Source organism: Aythya marila, assembly GCF_965140915.1.
Source record: "Aythya marila genome assembly, chromosome: 11".
Classification (NCBI taxonomy): domain Eukaryota; kingdom Metazoa; phylum Chordata; class Aves; order Anseriformes; family Anatidae; genus Aythya; species Aythya marila.
In genome coordinates, this window is record NC_139052.1 from 3,094,239 (window position 1) to 3,120,000 (window position 25,762).

The 25,762-nt window shown below is 34.4% G+C and overlaps 1 protein-coding gene across 1 annotated transcript in view; it reads left to right on the plus strand.

Moving 5' to 3' along the window:
- UNC13C (unc-13 homolog C) overlaps positions 1 to 25,762 on the plus strand; it is a 156,078-nt gene that overhangs the window by 117,626 nt on the left and 12,690 nt on the right. Inside the window, exons 18-28 of the mRNA XM_082769053.1 lie at positions 2,576 to 2,702; positions 3,642 to 3,738; positions 4,167 to 4,310; positions 5,283 to 5,360; positions 6,313 to 6,390; positions 14,502 to 14,590; positions 16,772 to 16,921; positions 18,618 to 18,741; positions 21,458 to 21,514; positions 22,518 to 22,598; positions 25,551 to 25,698. Of these exons, the coding sequence (XP_082625179.1) occupies positions 2,576 to 2,702; positions 3,642 to 3,738; positions 4,167 to 4,310; positions 5,283 to 5,360; positions 6,313 to 6,390; positions 14,502 to 14,590; positions 16,772 to 16,921; positions 18,618 to 18,741; positions 21,458 to 21,514; positions 22,518 to 22,598; positions 25,551 to 25,698 (1,173 nt within the window). The remainder of the gene's footprint in view (positions 1 to 2,575; positions 2,703 to 3,641; positions 3,739 to 4,166; positions 4,311 to 5,282; positions 5,361 to 6,312; positions 6,391 to 14,501; positions 14,591 to 16,771; positions 16,922 to 18,617; positions 18,742 to 21,457; positions 21,515 to 22,517; positions 22,599 to 25,550; positions 25,699 to 25,762) is intronic.

Genomic DNA, 25,762 nt, shown 5'->3' on the forward strand with positions numbered 1-25,762 from the left:
CCATGGGTCCTAATCTAAATTCAGAATGGCTACAGTGATGTTCCCATGCTTTCTAACCTACATTCATGGTTATTATGGATGAACTCATCCAATATGATCCAGTTAAAATTATCATGGGCTGACTCTTATGTGCACCTGTCTTACCTGTTCTTTTGTTTCTGTATGCTGAAGAAATAATATGCATAGATACCAAATGACTTTGTAGACCATGCAAACTATTTTCTGATATTCTCATATGTTTATATTAAGATTTTAGTATGTATTTTTCACCTATATGTAGCCACATGTAATATGAGATTGTTGAAATATTCTTTCCACAGTATAATAGCCTAGAGAAGGAAGAAAAAAATCACTCAGTTTATCATGAATTACTTTTGTACCCATTTCTAATATAAGTTAGATCTAAACTTCCAAAAGAAAGTTATACCCTCCTGGACAAATTTGCCCATCACTCGTAGCATCTGATTACTAGAAATGAAATAAACATTTGCATGGTTTGTGATACTACAGCATTCTTAAGTTGCATTGTGTAAACTAATAACTCATTCATGTAAAACTCAAACGAAAAAATACTATTCGTTTCAGAATTTCCACTTTATTGGGAATGCAATAAGAGATTTTTCTTAATTTAAAAAATAGATGTATAAATAATTTGATAAGATAGTCGTTCTCAAAGACTGGTCTCACATATAAGAACTACCTATTATTGAGCAAATGTTTGGTAATCTAGCTATCTACACTAACAGTTTGTGGAAAAATTCCTACCAGAACAGAAAAATAAGATTCTTCAAGTGTGTAGAAAGTAAGAACCATGAGAGCAGGCATAAATCTTTCTCTGTGGTTCTGTTTAAAGCTAGAAAACAATAATCATGCTAGGGAGAATTTGTAATACTCTCAAATGCAATGTTTAGACAGAAGCTGATTTACTGTTTTTTCTTTAGAGTAATGAAAAGGTAATAAAGGTGCAAATGCTAACACAACGTTAAAAAGGCAGTAAGAGCCCCTGGGAGTATTTCATAAAATGATTCACACACACAACGTTAAAAAGGCAGTAAGAGCCCCTGGGAGTATTTCATAAAATGATTCACACACACAACGTTAAAAAGGCAGTAAGAGCCCCTGGGAGTATTTCATAAAATGATTCACACAAAACCTTAGTAATTCAGTGCATAACATGCTTCTAAAACTTTTTTTTTTCCCTTTGGAGGGGGGCAGAGAGAGGGTGTTACAGTACTGTGATATTAATGGAGTATTGGTGTAACATAATAAAAAAAAAAATAAAAAGTTCCTGTTAATGTACCTGGTCAGATCTGAAAAACGGAGAATGTTTCACAGAAAGATGATTTGAAAGAGGTGAAATGTTTATGCATAATATTTACAAAATAATGTTATTCCTCGTGTTCATCTGTACTAATTCACTTTTTAAGTGAGCAGAAATAAGAGATTTTTGGTTTAAGGAAGAATGTGAAAGTGACAAGACACTTCAAACACATGCCATCTGTGGAGATTTTAGGCAGCTGTGTGCAGTAAGTAAAGGAAAGATTACTCTGCTCAAGATTTGTGAATCCACAGTTTCCTGCTGTGGGAAAAGGAAATGAAAGACTTGAGCAAGGATAAAGTGCCTGCTAGCTAACAAAATGAAAGAATGGAATTGATGTTCAAGGTCTGAAGTGGATGGATAGAAAAGAATGTGGAGCACAGTGGAAAGGCTAAAATAAGGGTCATAATCCTGGAAGAAATATAGATATTTGTTACAAAAATAGCCTTTAAAAATACAGGAAGTGGAAGTGGTTAGGGGAGAGAATTTAGACGAGCTTCAAGGTGTGAGTCCTTCCTTGACCTGGTCTTCTTCTCTCAGGTTTCTTATGAAACAGGAAGTTAGTGAATAAAAAGTTCCAGATACAATTGCTCTAAAGTAGCAGGTGGCTTCATTACTCCTGCAATTATCTTCATATCCATTATGTTAAAAATAGGAAGCCATTGAAAAGGTGGAGAAGCCCATATGATAATCTTCAAATCCATTTTATTAAGGCAGTTTTTCTACTTATGCCATCTATAAATCACATGCAAAGTTCTCTCCTCTTTCTCATTCTTAACTGAATGTGATAAATGCAGCCCATTTGCAAATGCAGGATTTGCAGATAGGACTGGCACGTACAGCTGTTACTGCATTTCGTTACTATACAGCTACGGTCTTCTTTTCTAACTTGAAACCTAAAACAGCTTTTTATGGAATTTGTAACAACCAAAGAAGAATCTAAACAACAGAGTCAGTAAACTTGTGAGGTTTTCTCACTGCAGCAAAGAGAGCTGAAAATCCTAAATTGTAGTTTGGTCAGTTTTTGGTTTGGTTTGGTTTGGTTTTGTATGTTTGTTTTTTCTTAAGGGTACTCAGAAACTCCACAGTTGCTACTACCTCAAAAAAAAAAAAAAAAAAAAAAAAAAAATCAAACCAGTTGGGCTTTAAAATGCAAGTACAGTATTGTTATTGTATCAATAGTGCATTGAGACACAAGAATGTTATTTACTGTCAAAATGTTATTAAATACTTTTATTTCAACTCCTTCTATTGCAGAACATGAAAAGCAGCGGTTATGTAAGAGCACGGATTACATGAATTTGCACTTCAAAGTGAAATGGTTTTATAATGAGTATGTGCGAGAGCTCCATGCTTTCAAGGATGCAGTGCCTGAATACTCTCTGTAAGTAGTGTGTAGGGAAGTATCCCATGAGTTTGGGCTTGGTGCAATTTATTTTCTTCAAAAATTTATGCTCAAGTTTGTGCAAGATATCAAAAGGTGTAGCACTAATAATTTTAAATATACTTTTTTCACTTCATCCTTTTTAATTCTTCATTCTATAAAATTAATTTTTAAAACTGTTAATCGTTAAGTTTACTGAGTAAGGAAATGAACTACTTACTTCCTGAGTAAGGAAGGAAATGTGGGAACAGCAGTAATATTAGTTCTTGACCCGTGCATTCATTTCATACACAAATCTGGATCAAGATACAAAACTAATGGGGTACATTACTGAGATTATTGTCACTGCAATTGATTAATATTTATCTGCTGTTTTCCTTTTCACCTTTCCTTCTGAAATTAATATATTCAACCGTCCACTTTTGTATGAGCAATATTTATTTACAGTCTTTAATCTTCAGCAAGTTTTCTGGTTTGCCAAAAGGATTGGGCAGCTTTCACCGCTTCAAAAAAAATCTAAGTAAATTGAATAAGAATTGAACAGCTGACATTTTATTAAAAAAAACCTTTCTCCACATTATTTCACATGCGAATAACAACAATTTTAAAAGTTTAAAAAGACGCAATACTGAAAAAAGAGACATTTTAAAATTAATATGAATATGATCCCCTGCAAAACATGGGTGCATTTGTCTGATGGCAACTGCAAATTCTACATCATTGGGGTAGACCATTTAGAATAGTGTGGAGATGAAGCCTGAAAGACATTTTGGTAGCAACAGTACCTTTGGTGACTTTTTTTTTTTTCTAGGATTAAAAGACTTTTTGGCAACTAGAACAAATATGGAGGCATAAAGTGCCAAACTGCTGGGTGGGGTGGCACCTCTTCTCTCAGGATCTTTATGGAATGTACTTTACAAGATTGTTTTTAATATTCAGGTGGTTTGAACCATTTGTCATTCAGTGGCTGGATGAAAATGAGGATGTCTCAATGGAGTTTCTTCATGGAGCACTAGAAAGAGACAAAAAAGATGGGGTGAGTCCTTATTTTCTAAAGCAAAGAAAAAGAATGTACTAAGGCAACACAATTATTTAGTACTGCAAAACCAGAAGTACACTTGATCCTGCAGTATGCTCACTAGGCCTCCTAAAATAAACTGTCAGTAACAATACTTAAAAGATAACCCTATGAACAAACTCCTGCTCCAATTCCATCTGCCTAAATTCCTCACAGATTTCAGTCTATAGCTTTACTAACACTTATGTGATACTGATGTCATGAAAGAGAATTTTGATTTTACTTCTAAGGGGACTGAAAGTAACATAAAGGTAAAAAATCACAGTTCTCAGTATTACCAGTAAGATTTTATTTATTTGTTGCTTATTCTGATTCTAGGAGGAATTTCAAAAACAGTTATACATTTCAAACAAGTATTAACTCACTTGAATGTCTTCTTTCTCTAGTTTCAGCAAACATCAGATCATGCCCTTTTTTCTTGTTCTGTGGTTGATGTCTTCACGCAGCTCAATCAAAGTTTTGAGATTATCAGGAAACTGGAGTGTCCTAATCCAGAAGCACTGTCTCATTTAATGAGAAGATTTGCAAAGGTAGGTTAAAATCAGTGCATCTCACATAAGTTTAAGAGAGAGTGCCATTGTGTTGACATTGTACTTAAAAGCTAATTCCGGTGTTATTCAGAAGCAATCCCTTCTAGCTGTGACTAGAAATACATACTGCCTGGTTTGTTCTTAAACACTACTTTCACCTACTTTCACAAAATCGTTTACCAGTTTATGAAATTATATCCTGAGATTTCATATGTATGTATTGCTTGTATAGTCAATTATTATTTTTGCTAAGCACTGATTACTATCCAAATAATAGAGCAGCTCAGAGAAATGTTACTAATTAGTCAGTGCAAGGGAAGGTAAAATTCAAGGTATGGCAATAAAGCATTGTTGGTTGGAGCCCTGAGGTGGTAGTTCTTATTCACCTGCTGCTTGATAAACTTAACTTAGGCCAGCTTTCTATTTGGATTGCAACACTTCCTCACAAGCTTCGTATTTCCAATATAGCTGTGATTTCTTTAAAATAGCTTGCATTTACTTTTATTCCTGTGTTTTCATTGCAATATTTTTCCATTTGCAAAGTTCTTATTTACACGGTTATTGCAAACTAAGCTCATATTGCTAAGCTTTGAAAAGTGCTCCCTTGGTCTTATTTTTCCATTATATTTTTAATCTATGCATTGTCACCCTAGAGGATTTTTTGAGTTTGCTACTCTTCCATTACGTATGTAGCACGCTGCAAAGGACTAGAGCCTTCAGTGCTTCTCAAAATCAGTATGACAACAATAGTCCCTCTAGTATTGAGGATTACATTCGATTAAGAACAAAATACCATCTGCCATGCAAGAATTTGAAAATGTGTTCACAGGATTGTTTAAATTAAATCTGAAATTAAATAAAATATACAAAATATGTAAGCACCTGTAAAATCTGTAGCTTCTACAAACCTCTTTGTGTTCACTTTTTGTTTTGCATGATGATACCATTTAAAACTTTCTTCTCCTCTCCTAGACTATCAACAAGGTGCTGCTTCAATATGCTGCAATTATTTCAAATTGCTTCAGCTCATATTGTGATAAAGAAAATGTGGTGAGTAAAAATCTGTGTTCTGTTTCTGCCTAGATTCCTTATACAATGGCATACTCCAAAAGTAAAAGTGGTGAATATACATTCTCATCTTTTTTTTCCAATTTTCGAAGGAAAAAAAATCCATTTGAGTTTTCATTTTGCACTGTCTTGCTTCTCTTATCAGTGATATTCATGGAAGAGTTTGTAAGATCATTATTTCTTGTGAAGGGAGTGTGTGCAGACGTTTCTGCTACTATCACTATGTGCTTTCTCCATGCAGCAGTGAAAAGAAAATCCTGCCTATTCACAAACATTTTGACAAAAAAAAAATATAATGTTATATATATATATATATATATATATATATATATATATATATATATACACACACACACTTCTGGAATAATATTCTGTTATTAAAAGAATTATGTGTTGTTTTATTCACATAGTTATGCATCAGCCATTTTCTAAGTTACAAAGCTGTCACAGTTTTCTGCAAAGACTGGGTCTAGGAACCAATCTCTCCCCCATCTATTTTCACTCTCAAAGGACTTTGGTTGTTATTATATATGTTCTTAAGTAGATAATAATGTATGTGATTAATCCACAAGATGTAATTATATCAATTATGACTAGCAATTACATGGCATGTAAGGTTCAGAATGTGAAACGCTGAGATCTGAAAACTGCCCAGCTGGTTGGGAGAAGGTATACAGTCTCCTGTGGGGAGACATTGTCTTAAGGGCATAATAGACAGTCACTGGCTGTGTGGGTTTGCTGGCTGGGCAAAGAGAAGTGTGAAATAAGGAAGGAGAGGCAACAGAGCTCAGGAAACACAGATTTGTGTCTAAGAACCTAACTGCATGAACGTAGGTCTGCTGAAGAACTTGCCTTTAGCCTAGAGACTATGAATGCACATATTCATGCGTAAAAGAAATATGCCTATTTTGCACATTTTGTGTTTTCTTTGTAGTCCTGTATCTTGATGAACAACATTCAACAGTTACGAGTCCAGCTTGAGAAAATGTTTGAGTCCATGGGAGGGAAGGAGGTGAGTTGTATTTTTTTCCAGGATCACTCAAAGTTCCTTAGAGATCATTAGCACCATGTTTTCAACCCAGTAACAGCCTTCACTTCTGCTTGCAAAGAAAATCAGAATTTCAAAAACAGTATATGCAGAACTATTTAATGCCCTGGCAATGCCAGAAAGACCTAGCATTATTTCACAGAAATATGCTAATGATCTGTAAAGTTCTATCAGCACTGAGTGTTTTGTGTTGTAATCTGTACTGTCAGCTTTACTTTAACATTTGTATTGGACCATACTTTGCTTTTTTATGTATTGGTATGTTTTGCTTGTATCTGAAAATTTTGCAAAATATGTGCCTTGTGCTTTGTCTGTAATGTGTCATGTCTTTGTCTAATGCCTCTGACTTGCAATCCACTGAGCAGAAGAAAGAAGGAGAAAGATTCTCTTATGAGGTTTGTGATAGTAAGCATCTTTTATTATTCCTGAACATACATGTATTTTCTGAGGCTAAGAACAGTCACATTTCCTACTAATCCCCATTGATGTATTTGTGTAATTCCCTATGAACTAAAATAAAAAAGAGCTATGCTTGGGCTTTCAGTTGACACTCTAAATTGAGATGTTTTACTAGGCAGATACTGTGAAGTCTTTCAGAATTTCTAAAAAGCTATGAAAATATTTTTAAGTGCACTTTTCAATATCTGAGGGCTTACTTCTGTCCAAGACTAGGCACTATTTCAGCAAGAGCTGCTATTCAACAGTCCAGAAAATGCTTGGCTTTATCTCCTTCTATATACATTAAGACTTTAAAAGTGCCTGAAGTCCAGTCAACAGGAAAGGGGCATAAATATGTGTTTGAGTACTTGCTGATTCTAGTCTTTAACTCACATGTTGAATGACCAAATGTATGAATGAGAATTACAGTTCTACACTTATAGAAATTTCTTTGGCTAATCAGAATAAATACTAATATATTCTTTTTTTTTTTTTTTTTTTTTTTTTTTTTTAATTATTACCATTTTGGTGATGAAATAGCATTGATTTTGAAAGCCTGGCTGTTGTTTTTTGTTTGTTTGCTTGTTTTGTTTTAGTTAAATAGCACAAAAAAAAAAGATAGCAAATGCTTGCCTGGCCAACTGCTAGTCTTCTACATGAATACTTCAAAATTGCCATATGTATTTATTTAAAAAAATACACACTTATTTGACTAATGTATCAGAAAACATTTTAAAATGCTCAAGATCTCAGTCTACTGGAACTCACCTTCTGTAGGTATGTACATGTGCTTGCAGATAACAGTCATAAATGTTTCTGAGTCCTTCTAACAGTAACTATTATCTGTATTTTTAACTGCCTGTTTTGAAAGCTGATTAAGAAATTAACATCTTTTCAAGACACAGAAACCTGCCTTCTTGTTAAAAAGCAATATTTACATCATGAATATAGTATCCTTATTATCACTATCTGGCTTGAAGAAAATAAGTTAAAATATATCGACTTTTTCTTGAGACAAGTTTGGTACTTTCTTAAACCTTAGAACTTATGTGTTAGAGAACTGGAAAACACACAGTTTTTGCATTAAAACATTAACAGCAGGGCTCTGCAGAGGTAAAATACGCCCCCGTTTCCTGCTCACTGGACAGTAATGAATAGGAGGTTCCAGATGAACCTCCCAAATAAAGGGATACCATTTTTTTGTTGTTTTTTTTGTTGTGTTGTTTGTGTGTTTTTTTTGAAGACCCAGTGAGCAACAAAGACTAACTTATATTTTTTAAAAAGAGCATGGTGCTATGGTAACATTAACACATTAATAAAAATAAATAGGCCTTTAAAATCTGCTCCAACAAACTCAAGGAGGGGCAGAATTAATATGCAATATTTAAGAAAAACAGCTGTATTGAAAAGTCCAAAATAAACTTATTTCCTCATCTTTATACATTATAACAAATGAAAATGAAAAAAGAACAAGTTTAATTTTCATAAAAATATATTTACAGCACTTTCAGTCTCTTCACTAATCTCTTATATGCATCTTAGGGTGGAATTTCATTCCAAAACCTGATCGGCACTGGGCTTTGACCTGAATGGGGAAAGTGGCTGGGATGTTGCTGCTGGCGGCATAGTGAACCACAGAACACTTGGCCCCTGCAGCCCACATTCAAGGATTTGTTTGTTTCTCATTAGGGCAATTTCTTGCAGAGAAGTACATTCATGTTCTTTTTTTTTTTTCGTTCATATCCAAGTGCCCCGAAAGTATCTGTCCTCCAATTGGAATAGATAATCCCCTAGACATTCCAAGACCATAAATGCTAATGTCCAATTTGCCTTGTTAAACTAGTATTTAAAGCCAGAAATTAAGCAGCTTCCTTACAAGAGAAAGTAGTTACATTTTTTGCTTGTGGAGGGCAAAAAAATGGCAGATAATTTTAGCAGAATAAATTATATCTCAGTTAAAACAAAACTAATTCTAAGAAAAATTAAATGTTGTTAATGTCCTCAGTGCCACATTATGAGCGGTATGTCTTTCAAATGATGCAGTCAAAATACCACAATCAAATGGCAGTCCCTATATTCAGATTAGGCTTACTACATATTGCAGGACAGGGAGCTGTATAAACAGAGAAAAAGACTGGGCTGTCTGCTCTCCTGCCATTAAAATAAAATAGTCTGAACAAAATGAGTTTCTTCATTAACTCTTCTCGTCTGCTGTAGCCTAACGGGGAAGAATTCTACAGGATTATATGAATGAGAGCAGTTTGCTATAATAAAGGTACTAAAGTAGGATACAACGCACTGTTCTTTTTGGTCAAGTCAGTGACAAAATAGTGGAAACAGACTATCATAATGTAGAATTTTGTTTTGTCCTCCAGTTTGTTTAGTCCAAAAAAGAGTGCTTATATCTCCACTAATTCATACTTTTGTGTTTGACACACTGGGAGCTGGTAAAAGGGAAAGAAAAAAAGAACTAATATTTGTTTTGCTTTTCTCCACATGGCAGAATACAGTAAAAATGAGCTATATCAATTAGCTGTTTTTTATTAAAACATAAAAAAAAAAAAATTGAAAGCAAAGTAGATTATGTGCAACAGTATTATATCAAGTATAGGCAAATCATATTTCCACTCCAGTAACTTTAGCTCCAACTTTACAAGCAATGCTCAGGAATTCCTATGGAAATCTGTATGTGGGACTCGAAACTTTGATAGGATGACAAATGCCCAGACCCATAACGTATTTAGGCAGAATACTTCTAAAGTGTCCAAATTGTATTCACCATACCTACTGGTGGGATCTTTCATTGAAGTGACAGGTCTGATAAATAGCTGTCTCTTTCCTAGATGTAAATTTTTTACTTTTTCTTTTTTGTTTGTCTGAACAGAGGTAACCAGGTAGTCCCATTAGGAAAGTATAAGCAAACTATGCTGTGAAATTCCAGATAAATGCAGATGAATGGAATTAAGATTAGAGAGGTTCCAATTAATTCATGCAAAAGTAATTTTCATTTCTGTAGTTTCCTATGGAAACAAATTTGCCATTAACAAGATTACGTCTGTGCATTACATTACAGCATAGAATAGCTCCATTTAACACGTTATATAAAAGGCAGCCAAATTCATCAGAACTTTAACTCATTTCCAAGGTTTGTAGCATTAAAAAAAAAAAAAAAAAAATCATAGCTTTAAGCAGCATTTAGAAGCAATTATGTACAAACATTTTTTAAAATATTTTCATCTGCTCAACAAACCTATTATTTGCTTTTCTTTAGCATGAAGTAGAAGTTGAAGTACTAAATATCAATTAAATAATCCATAATTAACAGATCGTATGAAGTGTGCCAACAGACTAAGTTGTGTGTTCTGTTGTGGGTAAAATTAAAAAAAAAAAAAAAAAAACAACTATTATTTAAGATGGGGAACAAATTATAATAATAATAATTTAAAAATATATATTTGTGAAGACAAATCTTTATAAATACATGTATTTATAAATATATAAATATATTTATATTTTTATTTAAATGTTTATAAATACATTTATAAATTTTATTTATATAAGAAAGACAGAAAAGTATGGTCTACAAATTAACAGGTTAGTAGCATTTCACCTACTCAAATAAAATGTGTCCTTAAAAACAAAATCCAGATTTTGACAACTAGCAGCCTACCATGATATTTGAAGACTAGCCCACATATGTCATAAACTGTAAATGCAACACAAAAAGCTGAGATAAGCGGTCTTTCCTCTCTAGCAATTCTTAAATTAGTTATGACACTTTAATGATGTCTTCTTTCCTTCAGCGGTAATCTGTTCAATTAGCGTTTTCTTTTTTCTTTTCCTAAAAAAATTATTCAGCATGTTGGATTTTTTTTTTCATTTTCACTCTATAGGAGCAGGCAAGACTTGAAGAAAAAAAGTCCTCAATACTGTAGATGCTTTATCTATATCCTCATATGACATAATCTTCAATGCCGATTATCATTCTCTTTTGCCTACCTTTCCTTCTAGATGATTGCAAAGTAGCGTAACATTAGGACTAGGTTAGCCCTAAAATTCATCGTCTGTCTGGGTAGCTGAGAGTTCTGCAGCTGAGCATTTTAGTATCTATTTTCTTAAAATGCTACTAATGAAAATTCCATTTACCTGAGTTCTTATACATTTCCCTTCCCCACTCTGCACTATCATATTTGCAGTTTTCCAACAGCAGATGAGCTTGTGAAATGGTTGTTTTAATTATTACTCTCTTGTTAGGAAGCAATACTAGTCAACAATGCTCAGGACTTTTCTTGGTCACTGGATAAATGAACTCACCTCTGCATTACTGATCTGTCTCACTGGGAAACTTATTTCCTTTACATAGTGGCTTTGAAAACTATGTGTTATTGTCTCAAGTAGTAAGTGTTGTTATGTCAACCTGTGTAAGTCTCACTTCATTAAGCTAAACCATTTGCACATTCCTATAGTGCATTTCCCACATTTTTGTGAGAATAAGCAAACCTGGTAAAAAGTGCCTTAGCAGGAGTTGTTCACATCATTGCATTAGATCTTTCAAAAGCACAAACAAACAAAAAAAATCCTTTATGAGCTTTTTGTGATTTTATGCTGTCAGCTCTGTCATTTTTGCAGAATGCAGACGTGTAGTGAATTCCAACATTATAGAATACTTAAGAAGGAAACAGTAGCAGTTTCTGCTTCCACTGAAATTCCTTTTTTATTCTCCAAAACTTATTGTTTTGGTTTTTTGTTTGTTTGTTTTTAAGGCATCACAGCTGAACCTATTTTTTAAATTAACAAATCAGTGGATTAATTTATGTTTCAAAGATAAGACATACAGAAGAAAACCCATAAAAATTAGTTTGTGATGTGCAGTGGTACCAAAAGCTATGTCTTATCTTCACTGCACCAAGGCCATTCTAAAGCCATCTTTACCAATAGTATACTCCCCAAGGACTTTCACAGTACAGAACCTAGTAGTCCATAGTCATTTCATATCAGACAAAAAGTGGCTCATAGCTGAGGTATATTTGGATGGTGCCAGACAAGGACTGATGCCTGAGGACCCCCTGATTTGCCCTGGGAACTCACTGACACACAGAGAAGACATGGTAAATGAAAAGTGCACGTTTTAGTTTTGGTGAAGAACTCAAGTTGTCCTGTGTTTAAATAATAAAAAAATAAAAATTAAAATTAAAATTAAAAAAAAAAAACACAGTGGTACTCAGAAATATTGTTAACAGCCTGCATACCTCTTTATATTCCACTGCTCCCTGAGACACTGCATTAGTAAGCATGAACATGTGTATTCACAAGGCTGGATGTCCTTCCAGCTGCCTCCAACTGTGCACACAAACTCGTTTGTGTAATTTGTGAGCACAAAGCCCTCTAAAACTTTAAGCGCTTGCATGCATCTTTCTATAATGTGTGTTTTGTTGACAATATGATATTAGTAATTGATCCTTCTATTGTTGACCAAACTTAAGTCCAATTTCAGGTGAATTTAGCAAATGTATTATGGGGTTTTCACAACAACCTCTGATAGAAAATAACTACATTGACCTAGTAAAAAGATTATTCTCTAGCTTGTACATAATGTGGTAAGAAAATTAGAGTCTTCTGCCTGCCCAGGATTCTGTGTTTTCTTTAAAATGATGTTCAATGTGATGTTCAATTTAATGTTCAATGTGAATGCATTTGCATTCATTTTTATTTTTTTATTTTGTTAAATGTGTTAATATTCTAGTGGAGTTCTGTAGTTTATGTTTTGTATGCATCCTACCAAAGGAGGTGTTATAATTCCCTCGTTAAACACATCTTCTGGAAAAATTGCTGCCTTCATTAGTCAACTCTAGCTTTGCTAACTAATACAGACGTTTCAGTAAAATTAGTTTTTCAGTCTCTGCTTTTCATATGAAGGAAAGCAATCACTTTAAGTGTTTGAACTGTCAGAGTTTATCTGCCAGGGAAATTACTAAAACATGAAGTGGAGAAGCAACAGAACCTCTCACAATGCAAAATAAATAAAAACAAAGTATTCACAGTCTTAAAATAGTAGCTTCTCAGATTAGAAAAGTGCTACACATCACTATATTCTAAAGGACATACAGCAATTACCCTCTTCGCCTATTTCATATTTTTTACAAACTGTAATGAACATAGATTTTCTATGGTTTTAAACCACACATAATCTTTAAGGAGAGAAAGGATGGCGTAAGACTATAACACAGTAGATCTTTGGGGGTGTTTCAGGGTTTACTTAGATTTTCCTTTATTTTGCATTAGAATTCCTGTGTAGTCTTATGTAAGCCATCCAATATGCTGTGACATAGTTTACTCCTTTCTCTAAAGTATGATTAAAAGAGTTGACCCACTGCACCATAGTACTCTGAAATACTCTCTGAAGCATCAGATGAAGAATAAGAACTAAACCCCACTCATATAGTCAAAAGATATGAACATGACCTGATTGTGTATTCCAAATGCAAAATTTCCTTTGAAATTGCCTGAAGATCTTTACTGCAGAACTGAGCCCAGAATTTGAGGATTATCACTGAAATTCACTCTCTAACACTTGCAGGTACCTTTGCAGCTACCTTGTAGGTAGCTGAAAAACCTGGAACATCAGCTATTAACTTGTATTCTGCTGTTGGTCCTGATGATCATCAATCATACCCTACAGTGGACTGTAACTATTTTTCCTGAATGTTACAGCTTAGGGAGAAAGAAAAAAGTCTTTTTTTGTTGTTGTTGTTGAAAAAACATGCATAGCAAATAAAGCAAGCTGCTGGCCAATATCAAAAGAGTACCTTTTTGATGAAATATCAGTGCATGGATCCCCATCCCTGTAAATGTAAAATTACTTTTCTCCCCTGCATTTCCTCTTTTCCTATGTTTAGAAAACCTGTATGAAAGATACAGGAGCCATTCTCCCTGTACATCCAAATGTTTTGCACTGTGCTTGAATTATGTATGTCTTAATGGCTTTTAGAAATAGAAATACTGAAATTCAGTAGATTCACTTCCCTCATACTTTATCAGTAGAAGCAGCATGGATAGCTTTCAAACCATCTTTTCCAGAGTGGGCTGTTCTACTTTTATGATGCATTAATGGGAAAATGGAAACATCTTCCAAGAAAAACACTAAATAAATAAATAAATATAAGCAGTGGTAAGATGCACCAAAAACCAAAAAAAAAAAAAAAAAAAAGGGAAAGAAAGAAAAATTAATCCATAGACAGTATTATTAACATAAGCACTAACTCCTCATGCATCCTTCTTTTGGTATGCTTTGTGAACATCATTGGCCTAACAATAGAAATTCATTCTGTTCTTGTGTCTGCTAACAAAATTTTCACTGTCCCACAGAAAGCCATTGCTCCGTGGCACACATGGAAATCACGTTGTGATTTCCAACAACATAATTCCTCATTATTACAGTCAAACATTTTCCTTTGATTGGCAATTGGAATTTTAGGCCCACTAAGCAATCCTGTGTTGTAACAGGTGTTTCCACGTTTGATTTCCCATAGCGCAGTATATTGTTGCATATAATTCCAAATTTGTTAATTTAACCAAAAAAAAAAAAAAAAAAAAAAAAAGCATATAAGAAAAATATAACATTACTTATCTCTTTGCAGTTGGATCCTGAAGCTAGTGTTGTTCTAAAAGAACTCCAAGTGAAACTTGGTAATGTCCTGGATGAACTCAGTGTAACATATGCCACAAGGTAACTAAAACTTATTTTATTGCAAATCTTAGAGAAATAGTCCTGCTCATTAACCTAATTTATTGCCTAAGTCTCGGTGGTTGTTTGGATGTCCCGCAGCACAGTTTGCTTCTGCCCTGATATTATGGTGTGCATTGGTGTTTAAAATAGAGCAGTAACTTCACTGCAAAGAAAACTGAAAATGGTCTGTAGTCACTAATGTGTCACAGAAATGAGGCTGCTGACTTTTGTTATGCTTTCTGGAAAACAAAAACAGCTGTTTTTTTCTTGCTTGATGCTATGTTAAACCTCTCTCTGACTATGTATATGTTACTTCCGGAGACTGACAACTTATTTCTGAGTGGCATGCTTCAACTAAGGATGTCTGCCTGAGTTAAGCCTGCCTGAAATGTCACTGTAATTGATCTTCTTGGGTCATTTGCTTACCTATGGATCTGCAAGAATTTTGAATTGAGCATTACTCTCAAAATTTTTCATTAATCAGAGCGCACTCTGAAGTCTTGAATAAGTACTCAGACTCACTGGGCCAATCTGTGCTATGAGAAGCTGCAAGCTATTTTTGCTTCAAATTAGAAAGGAATCTTAGAAAAGAAAGGGGGATTAGTGGTACTCATTAAGCAAAGGCTGTAGTGACTTCTTTAATCCAGCAGTGAACCATCTGGGTGGACTGTGTTCACTTTTCCTGCATGTGCTTTGTTTCTTACTTTTCTCTTTGCTACCAGACCCTGGTTTCTCTGTTGACAGGGTATGAATGCTATCTCATTCCAGGGTTACTTTTTTGAACAAGACAACTAGATTTCTGGAAGAGAATACTCAGTATTATTTCAATCTAGAATATGCTTCAGATAACTAAAACAGACTACTTGTGGGTCTGAGTTTTGCCAGAGTTTGTGAGGTTAACGTCTTAGAAAGACGGTTAATTATTTTTATTTGAGGGACCGTGTTTACATGAGCAGCTTCAATAACAGCTTTATGGTCATTTTAAACAAGGCTCTAGAGTGTGTAAGTCCATGTCAACTGAAAAGCTTCTGATTTTCCAATGTTTTCACATGGAGACTTGCATTTTATTTTTTTGATGAGCAATGTATCTGGAACTTAATGCATATTGAAAATGTGTTTGTTTTCTTTCTTTCTCTTATAGTGAATTTTCTTTCACTTTCATTGCATTAATCTTTGCTATTTATCTTTTCACATTAGAAGGCCTGGTATATTTATGGACTGTGTTTTGCATTTCTGTTCATAAACTAATACAAAAATAATTTCATTCATCATAAATCAATTCATAAACCAAGTTACTATGTATACAGAAGCCTTATTCTGACTCTAAACTGTTGATGCTGAGTAACTGCCATTCTGTATCATTTAAATGTACTTATTGAAGATTGTATTGAATCAATGATATCAGAAGACTGTCACACACGTTTGTCTACCAGTTCAATTAGGAAGCTGAATAATTTGGACATAAGCTGACAAGACACAACTCAAGGAGCAAGAGCTTGTTCACACGCCCTTTGAGGTGAAAAAGATTCCTTCAAGGAGGAAGTATCTGTAACAACTTCTAAACGTGTTTTTTTTTTTTTAGTGAAAGATTATTTTAAACAGTCCAAATGTGTTAGCCCTTCCAACTAGTTGCAAAGAAATAGGCAAAGCTTCTAATAGCATTAACTCTGTGAAACACAGGAAAAAGACAAGTTGAACCTAACGGGGCAAAATCAGTAGAAGTTTTCTATTTGTCCTCAAGGAGAACACCAAAGCTTGTTTCTTTTATTAACCACAAAGGAGAAAAATAATCTCTGGCCCCCTCTTCCTGTTGTGCCTTCAGAGCAAAAATAAAATCTTGAGCTGTTGTTAGCTTGTCATCAGTCATATCCTAAACTGTGGATCTACAGATTTTGTACATCTATCGCTTTCAGAAAATAACTGGCATTACCACAAATGTATGAAAAGCATAATGACAGAACTGAAACAAGAAAAGGGAGAAAAAATCAAAACAGTAAATGTATTAATTTTATGAGTTATCATGCATAGAAGGGGGTATTTTCAGTCTGCAGCATCTTGCATTTGTGAACTTTCCAACACTGCAGAGAAGATTCAGTTCTGGTTGACAAATCTCATGCAAAATGATGAATCCTGTCTTCTACCCCATAATTCTTTCATTCTTGTTTTCCCTCTATCCTACAGTTTCCAATTTATTATTGAAGATTGTGTAAGACAAATGAGCTCTGAACTCAATCAAATGAGAGGAAATGGGACCACAGCAGCCAATAAGAACAGTGCAGCCATTGATGCAGAGATTGTGCTTCGGCCGCTCATGGATTTCCTCGATAAAACGTAAGTATGGCAGATTAATGAGTGTGACACATTAGGAAGTTGATGCTACAGTCAAGGATGTGTACTTGTTCTTACCCAGACTAGAAATTTTTTGCAGTATTTTTAATATTTGTAGTAGCCTTAGGCGTTCCAAATATTTTAAGTACCAACTTTATTTATACTAAGCAATATTTTTATAGGCAGCATATTTGCCTTTTCTATCGTCTTTTTTTTTTTTTTTTGTCATGTTTTGAGGTATTTATTAGTTAGTGTTAGGGAAAGGCCTGTGCACCAGGAGATGTTGTATAAAGAAAATTGTACTGAACAAAATATAGTAATTCCATATGCTGAAATGGTTTGGCATTTGGTCTAGACTGACACCCAGTGACCCCCTGCTTATTTACATGCGCTTCCCTGACATCAAAAACACGACGAAAGATAGTTTTTATGCTTTTGAAAAACTGCTGTGCATCTATGATCAGTTAAGACTCTATGCAGAAGTCAGTGACTGGAGGTCCAAAATAGTTTTGTGGGCTGACTAGTAATACCCAAGTCAAAAACTGATTTAAAGGATACATTTATAATTGAGTTTTCACTCTCCAGGTCATTCCTCTATATGCTTGCTTAGTTTTTCTAAGCATGGGGTTGATGTTTCTAAGGCTATTGTCTTAGAAACATGACTAGAAACACAGCTCCGAATATATATACATACATAGCCAAAGTCTAAAGGAAACTTGGAACATAAGGGGCAGGGGAGGGAATTGTAAGGGATTTTGCTTTGTCTTTTACAGTTTAATTTTTCTAGGCTTCATTTTTTGAGGGCTTTGGCAGTTATGAGAATTTCAGTGCCAGCTGGCAATGGGCGAGCATTTATTTAAAGTACTTATGATAAGCACTGACTGTGTAATACTGTCAAGTGCAGCACCCAGCTTCCTAAACTGGCAAAAATTTTTGGCTGCTGTATCTATGTCAGCCTTTTATTGCTACCTATCTACCTAGTCCAGTGTGCTAATTTACTAGAGGATTATGTGTGGTTTTCAATTGTAATTATTGTTAAGATGTTTATTCGTAGCACGAGTTTTTTAAGAAAAAACAAAAATACTTATACACTCACATGTGCTATCCTAAGGTCATATTTTAAAAATACGCATGCTGACTTTTGCCTGTCAGGTTCAATTCCAGATTGCCGCTTTTTAAACCGCCTTCATACCTTCTTCAAGATTTAATACAATAATGACATAATGGAAACAAAAAATGTGGTTTTAAATTACTTTCTGAATAGAAAATGTTCCTTACCATTGGAATGTTAAACAAAATTTTAGCAGATGCCTAATCCAGGCACAGAAAATAAAGATGTGAAATTAAAAAAAAAAAAAAAAAAAAAAAAAAAAAAGACACTTAGGTGGTACCTTTCTTACACAAACTATAGATAATAGAATTATAAACATATATTAACATTTTATTATATTAACATTTAGCATTTTCAATAAATACATGTTAGTAATATATTAAGCAACAAGAGAAGTAGTGAAGTTTTACATGTTTTTTTTCTAATCTGCTAAAAAATAAATATGTGTAATAACTAATCTATTGAGGGATCAATATTAATAGAGAAAGCTAAACTACTATGCCCGTTAATCTGAATATGTACTGATAGAGTACCTCTGATGTGCTAATGCTATTTTTGGAGACCTATTTGTGTTTGGTTTTATTCCAGTTTAAGCCTCTCTGCAAAAATCTGTGAGAAGACAGTTCTGAAACGGGTTTTAAAAGAGCTTTGGAAGTTAGTCTTGAACAAAATAGAAAAACAAATCGTGCTTCCACCACTGACGGACCAAACCGTAAGTGTAACAGCTGCAGGTCACATGTATTATAAAGAATTCTAATAAACATTGTGCTTAAACAGGTGTCTGATTAGGGGGTTCTAATACTAACCTTTTCTCCAGTGTTTGAAAGGATTTAGGTTGCTTTTCCGTAGCTAGTGAGGAAGAGCCTGCTTTGTGATAGTGCCTGCCCCACCCTGGAGCAGCTTTGACAGATTTTTTTTTAATGACTGTAGGATAAGAGAAGCAGAATCACTGACCCTGCAGCATGCTTTTGTATAAGGGTTTCTAAGTGTGATTTCTTGTGATTTTTATAATGCACAGTAACAAGAGTGTTCCTGGCCCCTCCTAGGAATTCAGTCATTGATATTGCCACAGCTCCCATAAAGTGAGGAAGCTTCCATCCCATTCTCCAGCCCTGCCTGTACTTAAGAGCAGGAAACTGAAGCCAATTTTTAGCACTACAATTTTTTATTATTATTATTTATTATTATTTTTTAATAGCAGACTTGATCGGAGGTTCTCTTTGGGGAGGACTGTATTTCAGACAAGAGGGAAATAGACTATATGTTAACAAGCAAAGTAGTGCTGCTACACCCAGGACCACTGTGGGTGATGGCTTGACATGAATATAGAATGGGGACAGCACTGAGGGGACTGGTAAAATCTGTTTCTAAGGATAGAAGGATGGAAGAAAATGGCCTGGAGCACCACCCCCTCTCCCCAGCTCCTTTCTTCTTTTCTGGTCTGGGATAATGTAAATGTTAATTCTTCCCATTTCCAATCCTGCATAGAATGAATTCACCATCTTTATGACAAGCTAATCACTATGTTGCCATAGCGTGCCTCTGGGCAACTTTACTGTATACATCCTATGTTACCAATAAAGCTGTTAAAAACATATTTGTAAGGATCCATACGTTAAAGGCATATAACATATTAAAGATGTATGACAGGAAGTTGCTGGAGGGAAAAGGGAAAATAGAACACATTGAAATGGTGCTAAGGTAGCAATGAAATAATATGAGCTTTTAGTAATTCTAGAGTAGAGCTAATCCCATCACCATAGTAAGGACGCCGCTGAGTTTATTCATATTTATTATATTGCTGTTTTTTACTATGCATAACTAGAAACAGGTTCTCTTCTTTCAGTAGCTGTGTCAATTTTATATGTGTAAGGTTTTCCATTTGCTTTTTCAACATTTTGGTGTAAAATTTATCTGTAAAAGCATAAATAGTGCTTACATATGGCAACTGCATTTCCCATCAGGAGTTAGGAACATTTATTTGCTTTATGCAGATCAGTTGTTACGCTTTGAATCATAGAACAGTATGGTTCATAGGTAAGGGATTTGTTTTGTGTTGTTGGTTTTTTTTTCGGTTTGGTTTGTTTTTTTGCTGCTCTTTTTAACTGGTTGTCAAGAATGATTGTAGAGGATTTAGTGATCATAAAATATGGGTTTAAATTCAGAACATGTCAGTACCCTTAAAAAAAAATAGTTTTGACTTAACACTAGACCATTATCCAGTGTGTTAACACAACTGATTATTTCACCATAGACAATGAGTTAAGCTTTTTCAGGTTCTTCAGGGCTGTTCACTTCCCACTGTGATTATTTACATTAGCATAGCATCTGAGAGCCTTGATTATGGACAAGTATCTCTTGGACTTATTGTACAGCAACAATCCAAGCCTTAGCTTAAAAATATTAGACATAAAATTAGAAGCACAAGAAACCACTACCATCAGAATAGGCAGTATCACATATAGGAAACTGGAAGGAATCATGCTTCAGGCATTCAGCTACTTCACCCTATCAAGTAAATTAAAATACGTATCTTGTGTAATTTAAATGTTCTCTTAGCTTTGCAAAACAGTGTCCTGGGTCTGGCTGGGATGTTAACTTTTCCTGAAGCAGCCCATACAGTGCTGTGCTCTGCACTTGTAGCTAGAACAGCAGTGGTATCACACCAGCGTTGTGTCTACTGCTGAGCAGTGCTGGCACAGCATCAGGTCTCTCTCTAACCCTCCTAGGGGGTGGGCAAAAAAGTGAGAAGAGAAACATCACCAGGGCAGCTGACCTAAACCGACCAAAAGAATATTCCATAACATATGATGTCACACTCAGCAATAAAAGGTGGAAATAGGAAGAAGAGGGTGGGCTCTCAATGCAAAAAAACTCTGGTCCTCTTCCCAAACACCAGCTACATGTGTTGAGGTCCTGCTTCAAGGACGTAGTCAAGCATCGTTCATTTGTGTGATTATAGTCACGTGGCACGGGACGTGCAACACCTTGTGAGCCCACTGATGGCACATGCTGCTTTTTGTGGAAAGTAGAGAGTAATTTCTTTCCTCTGTGCTTCCACATAGCCTTTGTTTGTGTTTTTGTTCCTTTTTTTTTCCTTTTTTCCCCCTCCCTATTCCCCTTTCCCTTTTTTCCCTTTTAGTTAAATTGTTTAGTTAATAATATTTCCTTAATAATAATATTATTATTATTATTAGTTTTCCCTTTAATTAATTTATCCTTATCTCAACCCACGAGTTGTTCTTTACTTTACTTCTTCCCTCTTCATCTGGGGAGGGGGAGTGAGAGAGCAGTTGTGGGGTTCAGCTGCCTAGCACGGTAAAACCACCACGAACAGTGATTTTGGCTAATGTCTTAGTTCCTGCTAAGACACAGAAAGTAACTACACGGTATTGAGTATGTTTCCTGAATTTTCAATTTGATTACAGGGACCTCAGATGATATTCAGTGCAGCCAAAGATCTTGGACAACTGTCAAAACTCAAGGTAATGTAGTCTAATGATATAGTCTAATGAATCTGTGAATGGCTTGCTCTAACAGAAAAACAGATGAAATATCAGTGACTGTGAGGACAGACTTCATGACTCATTCTTGTTCTTATTTACTATAATAAGCTTGAATGTGGCAGTAGCTATTCATAGGCCAGTAATGATTTTACAGTCTCATCCAAACAAAAAATAGACAGTATGCTCATATGATAAAGTAATCAAGAAGTTATCATTCCCATGTTGCACAACTAGTCCTATAAGCATTAAATATCACCAAAAATGAATTATATTTGTGTGCTGTTCTGGAACCAGTTCTGAAAAAATGCTAGGATGGGACTGCTGGTAAATTTGTTCGGTGTATTACTGAAAATAGTTACTGAAACCTCTGCAGTATACTCATCAGCACTGCATTATTGAAGTCCATAATGTAACTTCAAGGAGACCTTAGACATTTGATACTAATGTCAGTTGTTTAACAATCATTTTTGACAATATCATTTCAGAATTGAGGAGAAATAGACAAATTTATGCTTCTATAAATACTCAGCTTGCTAGCATCATTAAAATGTTGCTTAAATCAGTTACAGGATGCTTATAGTAGAAAAAGTTCACAGGTACATAGTCACTTTATGACTATTTAACTTACGTTAAAATGTGAAAGGTTGTTGTTTTTTTTTTTTTAAAACATGCTGCATTAACAAGTATCAGTTAAAATTTAAGGTTCATTAATAAAAAAATATTTCAGTATCATCCAATATAATTATTTGAATGTAAAATTTTTCTGTAAAAGAAAGAAATAGTGATGCAGATGCTGAGTATTAAATGTTGGTTCTTTTTCCCCAGAACCTGTTGTCAAGAAACAATATAATATGTTAGAATTCTGAGATTAAATTAATCCCTATTAAACACAGGAGTTTGGGGAGCAAACTCTTCCAAGAATAGACAGGCCTCAGAACTGACTCTCTTTCATAATCAACTGCCTTCTTAACTTGCCTTGCAGGACCACATGATTCGAGAGGATGCCAGAAGTCTGAGCCTGAGGCAGTGTGCAATAATGGAAGTAGCACTAGCTACTATTAAGGTACAGCTTTACGTTTTTTTCTGTTCTGTGTTGGAATGAAGCATATAATTACATAAAACAGCAGATTCTTATATAGAGTGGTCCCTTAGAATCATTAAGATCCCTTGAATATGACAAGAAACATTTGATCCTATCTTTGTAGTGACCTGAAAGCAATAATAATAGCATAAACTAGAAAAATTGTTCAACCACTTGCAGACAGAACATGTTCAGCATTAAAGTAATGGGTGGCCAAAATCTGATTCTTGTGTTCCTTTACAGTTTAGAGTTAGTGCAGTCAGGCCAAACCCTCACTTAGCCTCTCTTTCTCCCAGAAGGAAGGAGCAGAGCCTGAAAACTTCAGTTGTTCCTAGCTGCACTCTCCTGCAAATATATATAATGTTGTTTACAGCACACCGGAAAACAAGGCCTTTTCTACCATGAATTACGGTGTATTATTTTAACTTCACTGTTCAGTTGAATTTTTCAACTTTTTGTAGTTTAGAATTCACCATCTGATTTACTGTTTTTTCTAAATAATTGGATTGATTGTCACATAAGAAAGGGAAGGAGGCAGCTACTTCAGTATTAAATTGAACATGCAAAGACAACAACATTCGTGATCAGTCTAGTGCAACAAAATAACGTCTCAAAAAACAAGAAAGAATTATCAAACAGGGCTCCCAATTGCCATCTTTTGTATTTGGTTTAACTTCTTACATATAACATTTGGGAATTACTGCTATTGTGGAACCAGAAACAGAACAAAATGGTGAAGGACAATTGTGTCCTCCCAAACTAAACCCTGTAGAATCTTTAGTTTAACATGTCAATCTAATTGGTTTTGATCAAAGGATTCTAACCTTGATTCCAGCACTTAAACTCTTAAGAGTAATAAGGAGTTATAGATATTAATAATTTTACTAAACTAAAGCCTAGATTTAGGGGAGAAATATTAGAAACAATGAAAATTCACTCTTCAGTATTCCTGTGAGCTACGTTCATAAACTGAGCGAAACAATGCACTCTGAAAAAAAAATATTTTCAAATTGTAAGTCAGTGTCTTGGCATTATAACATGCTCCCTGTACTATGTTACGTGAAACGGCAAAATCTTTTTTTTCCAAAATAGTAAACAAATAGCCATAATCATGCAGAAATTGGTCTTACACTATTACAAAGAGAACAAAAGACAAACTTTGAGAAATAACTCAAGAAAAAAAGACTACCATGTTGCTTTAGGAATCCAGTTTGTAAGTTTAATGATCAAAACATACACTTTCTGGGTAATGCTAAAGTATAGCTTGAAAGTCAAAAAATTCTGCCTACAAGAATGGTAAAAATGACATACGGTGTCTTGAAAATAACCTATTGTACAGAAGGGATTAGAAGGGAGGAACATCTCTGTACTCGCATTCTTTTCTGGTTTTGCTTTCATTAGTCAAATTTTTGATTGCAAAAATTAATTCAATGAACAACTTAAAAATAATTTGATTTATGATTTTTGTATTAATGCTTGGGAGAGTGTAAAATGAAGGCATGATCTCTCATCTTATCCATATTATCCTTCTTTGCATGTTATAAAAAGAACCTTAGCAAATAGATAAGGGAAAATGGTGTTCTGGCCTCAGTTATCTCAAACTGAGATACAATAATGATACGGTCACGTTATTTTTGTTTACATGCAAAACTTGATGTTTATAGGCAAAAGGCAAAAAAAAAAATAAATAAGACACAAGATTAGAGTTAGGTTTCCTTGATTTTTTTTTAAATATTTGTCGGCTTTCATGGAGCTTTTAGTCCTTTCCAGCTGCTTCTGTAGATAAGATTTTATTGGGAGACAACTAAAATACATCTCAGTAATTGCCACGATAACAGGAAATATCATTAACAGATTTTAACACCTGCTTATAAATTGATTAAAATCCTCCATGAAAGCATGAGTACACTGTTTACCCATTCATAAAATAGAGATGTCCTTGGAAAGTACAATATGAATTAATGCACTTGGAAAGATACAAACTTCACATAAGTATGCAATGATGAAAAAATAAATGTTATTTATCTAAACCTCTTAAACTGACACTGCTTACATGTGATTAAAAAAACATTAAAACTTTTCATTAGAATGTATGCTGTTTATCAACAGAACAAATGTTGTATAGCCCTTACATCACATTTTTTATTATTATTATTTAGAAGAAAACCATAAGATTCCCATGGATCATCACTAAGAACTAGGAATCAGGCTCCAGTCCTGTTCAGCACTGACAAACTTGGACAGCTTCAGCCAGATTACATAAAATCCTTTGTTTTCCTCCTATACGTACATTTCTCCCTGTAATACACAGTCACCCTCAACACAGAAAGGCGGTCAAAATTGAGATTAAACAAGATAACCACCATGGAAACTACCGTGGAATTTATAGTCATTTCCCAAAGCAGAAACGATTTCAGGTACAGACAGTTACAAAGCAATGATAATTCAAAACTTCATGTTCTAGGATCCTCTCTTTTAAATTTCTTTTAAATTTCTTTTAAATTTCTAATGGCAACCTTCCTTCAGAAAGAATATTTTCTTTACTTGTACTATAAACCATGCCTTGGTTTTAGAGTTTTTAGACAGAGCAATCCCCACAACCTAAAAGAACCTTGCATGTATTATATACATGTGTGTGTATTTGTATATACATACATTTTTACATAAAAATACTTGAGATCATGAAGATCAAAATTAAAATTTAATATAATTTTTACCCTCATAAATCTTAAATTTTCACCTTTGGAAAGATGCTCTGTAGGAGAGCTGATGAGAGTTATCTCAACAGCTACAATCACAAATCTAACCACACTGTCAATGTTATCTGTAAAAAAGTTTGTGTAATAATTTTATTTAAAATTATCTGTATGTAACTGGGGCATCTGTTAGATATTTTACCTTTCTCAATGTCCATATTTGATTATTTTTTTTTAGCAATACTTCCATGCTGGAGGAAGTGGGCTGAAAAAGAACTTCCTGGAAAAGAGCCCAGACCTACAGTCCCTGAGATACGCTCTTAGTCTTTACACACAAACTACTGATGCCTTGATAAAGAAATTTATAGACACTCAAACATCTCAAAGTAAGTCATCTATAACATGTATCAAATTATATTTTAAGTGTTTTAAATGACTGGTTACCAATCA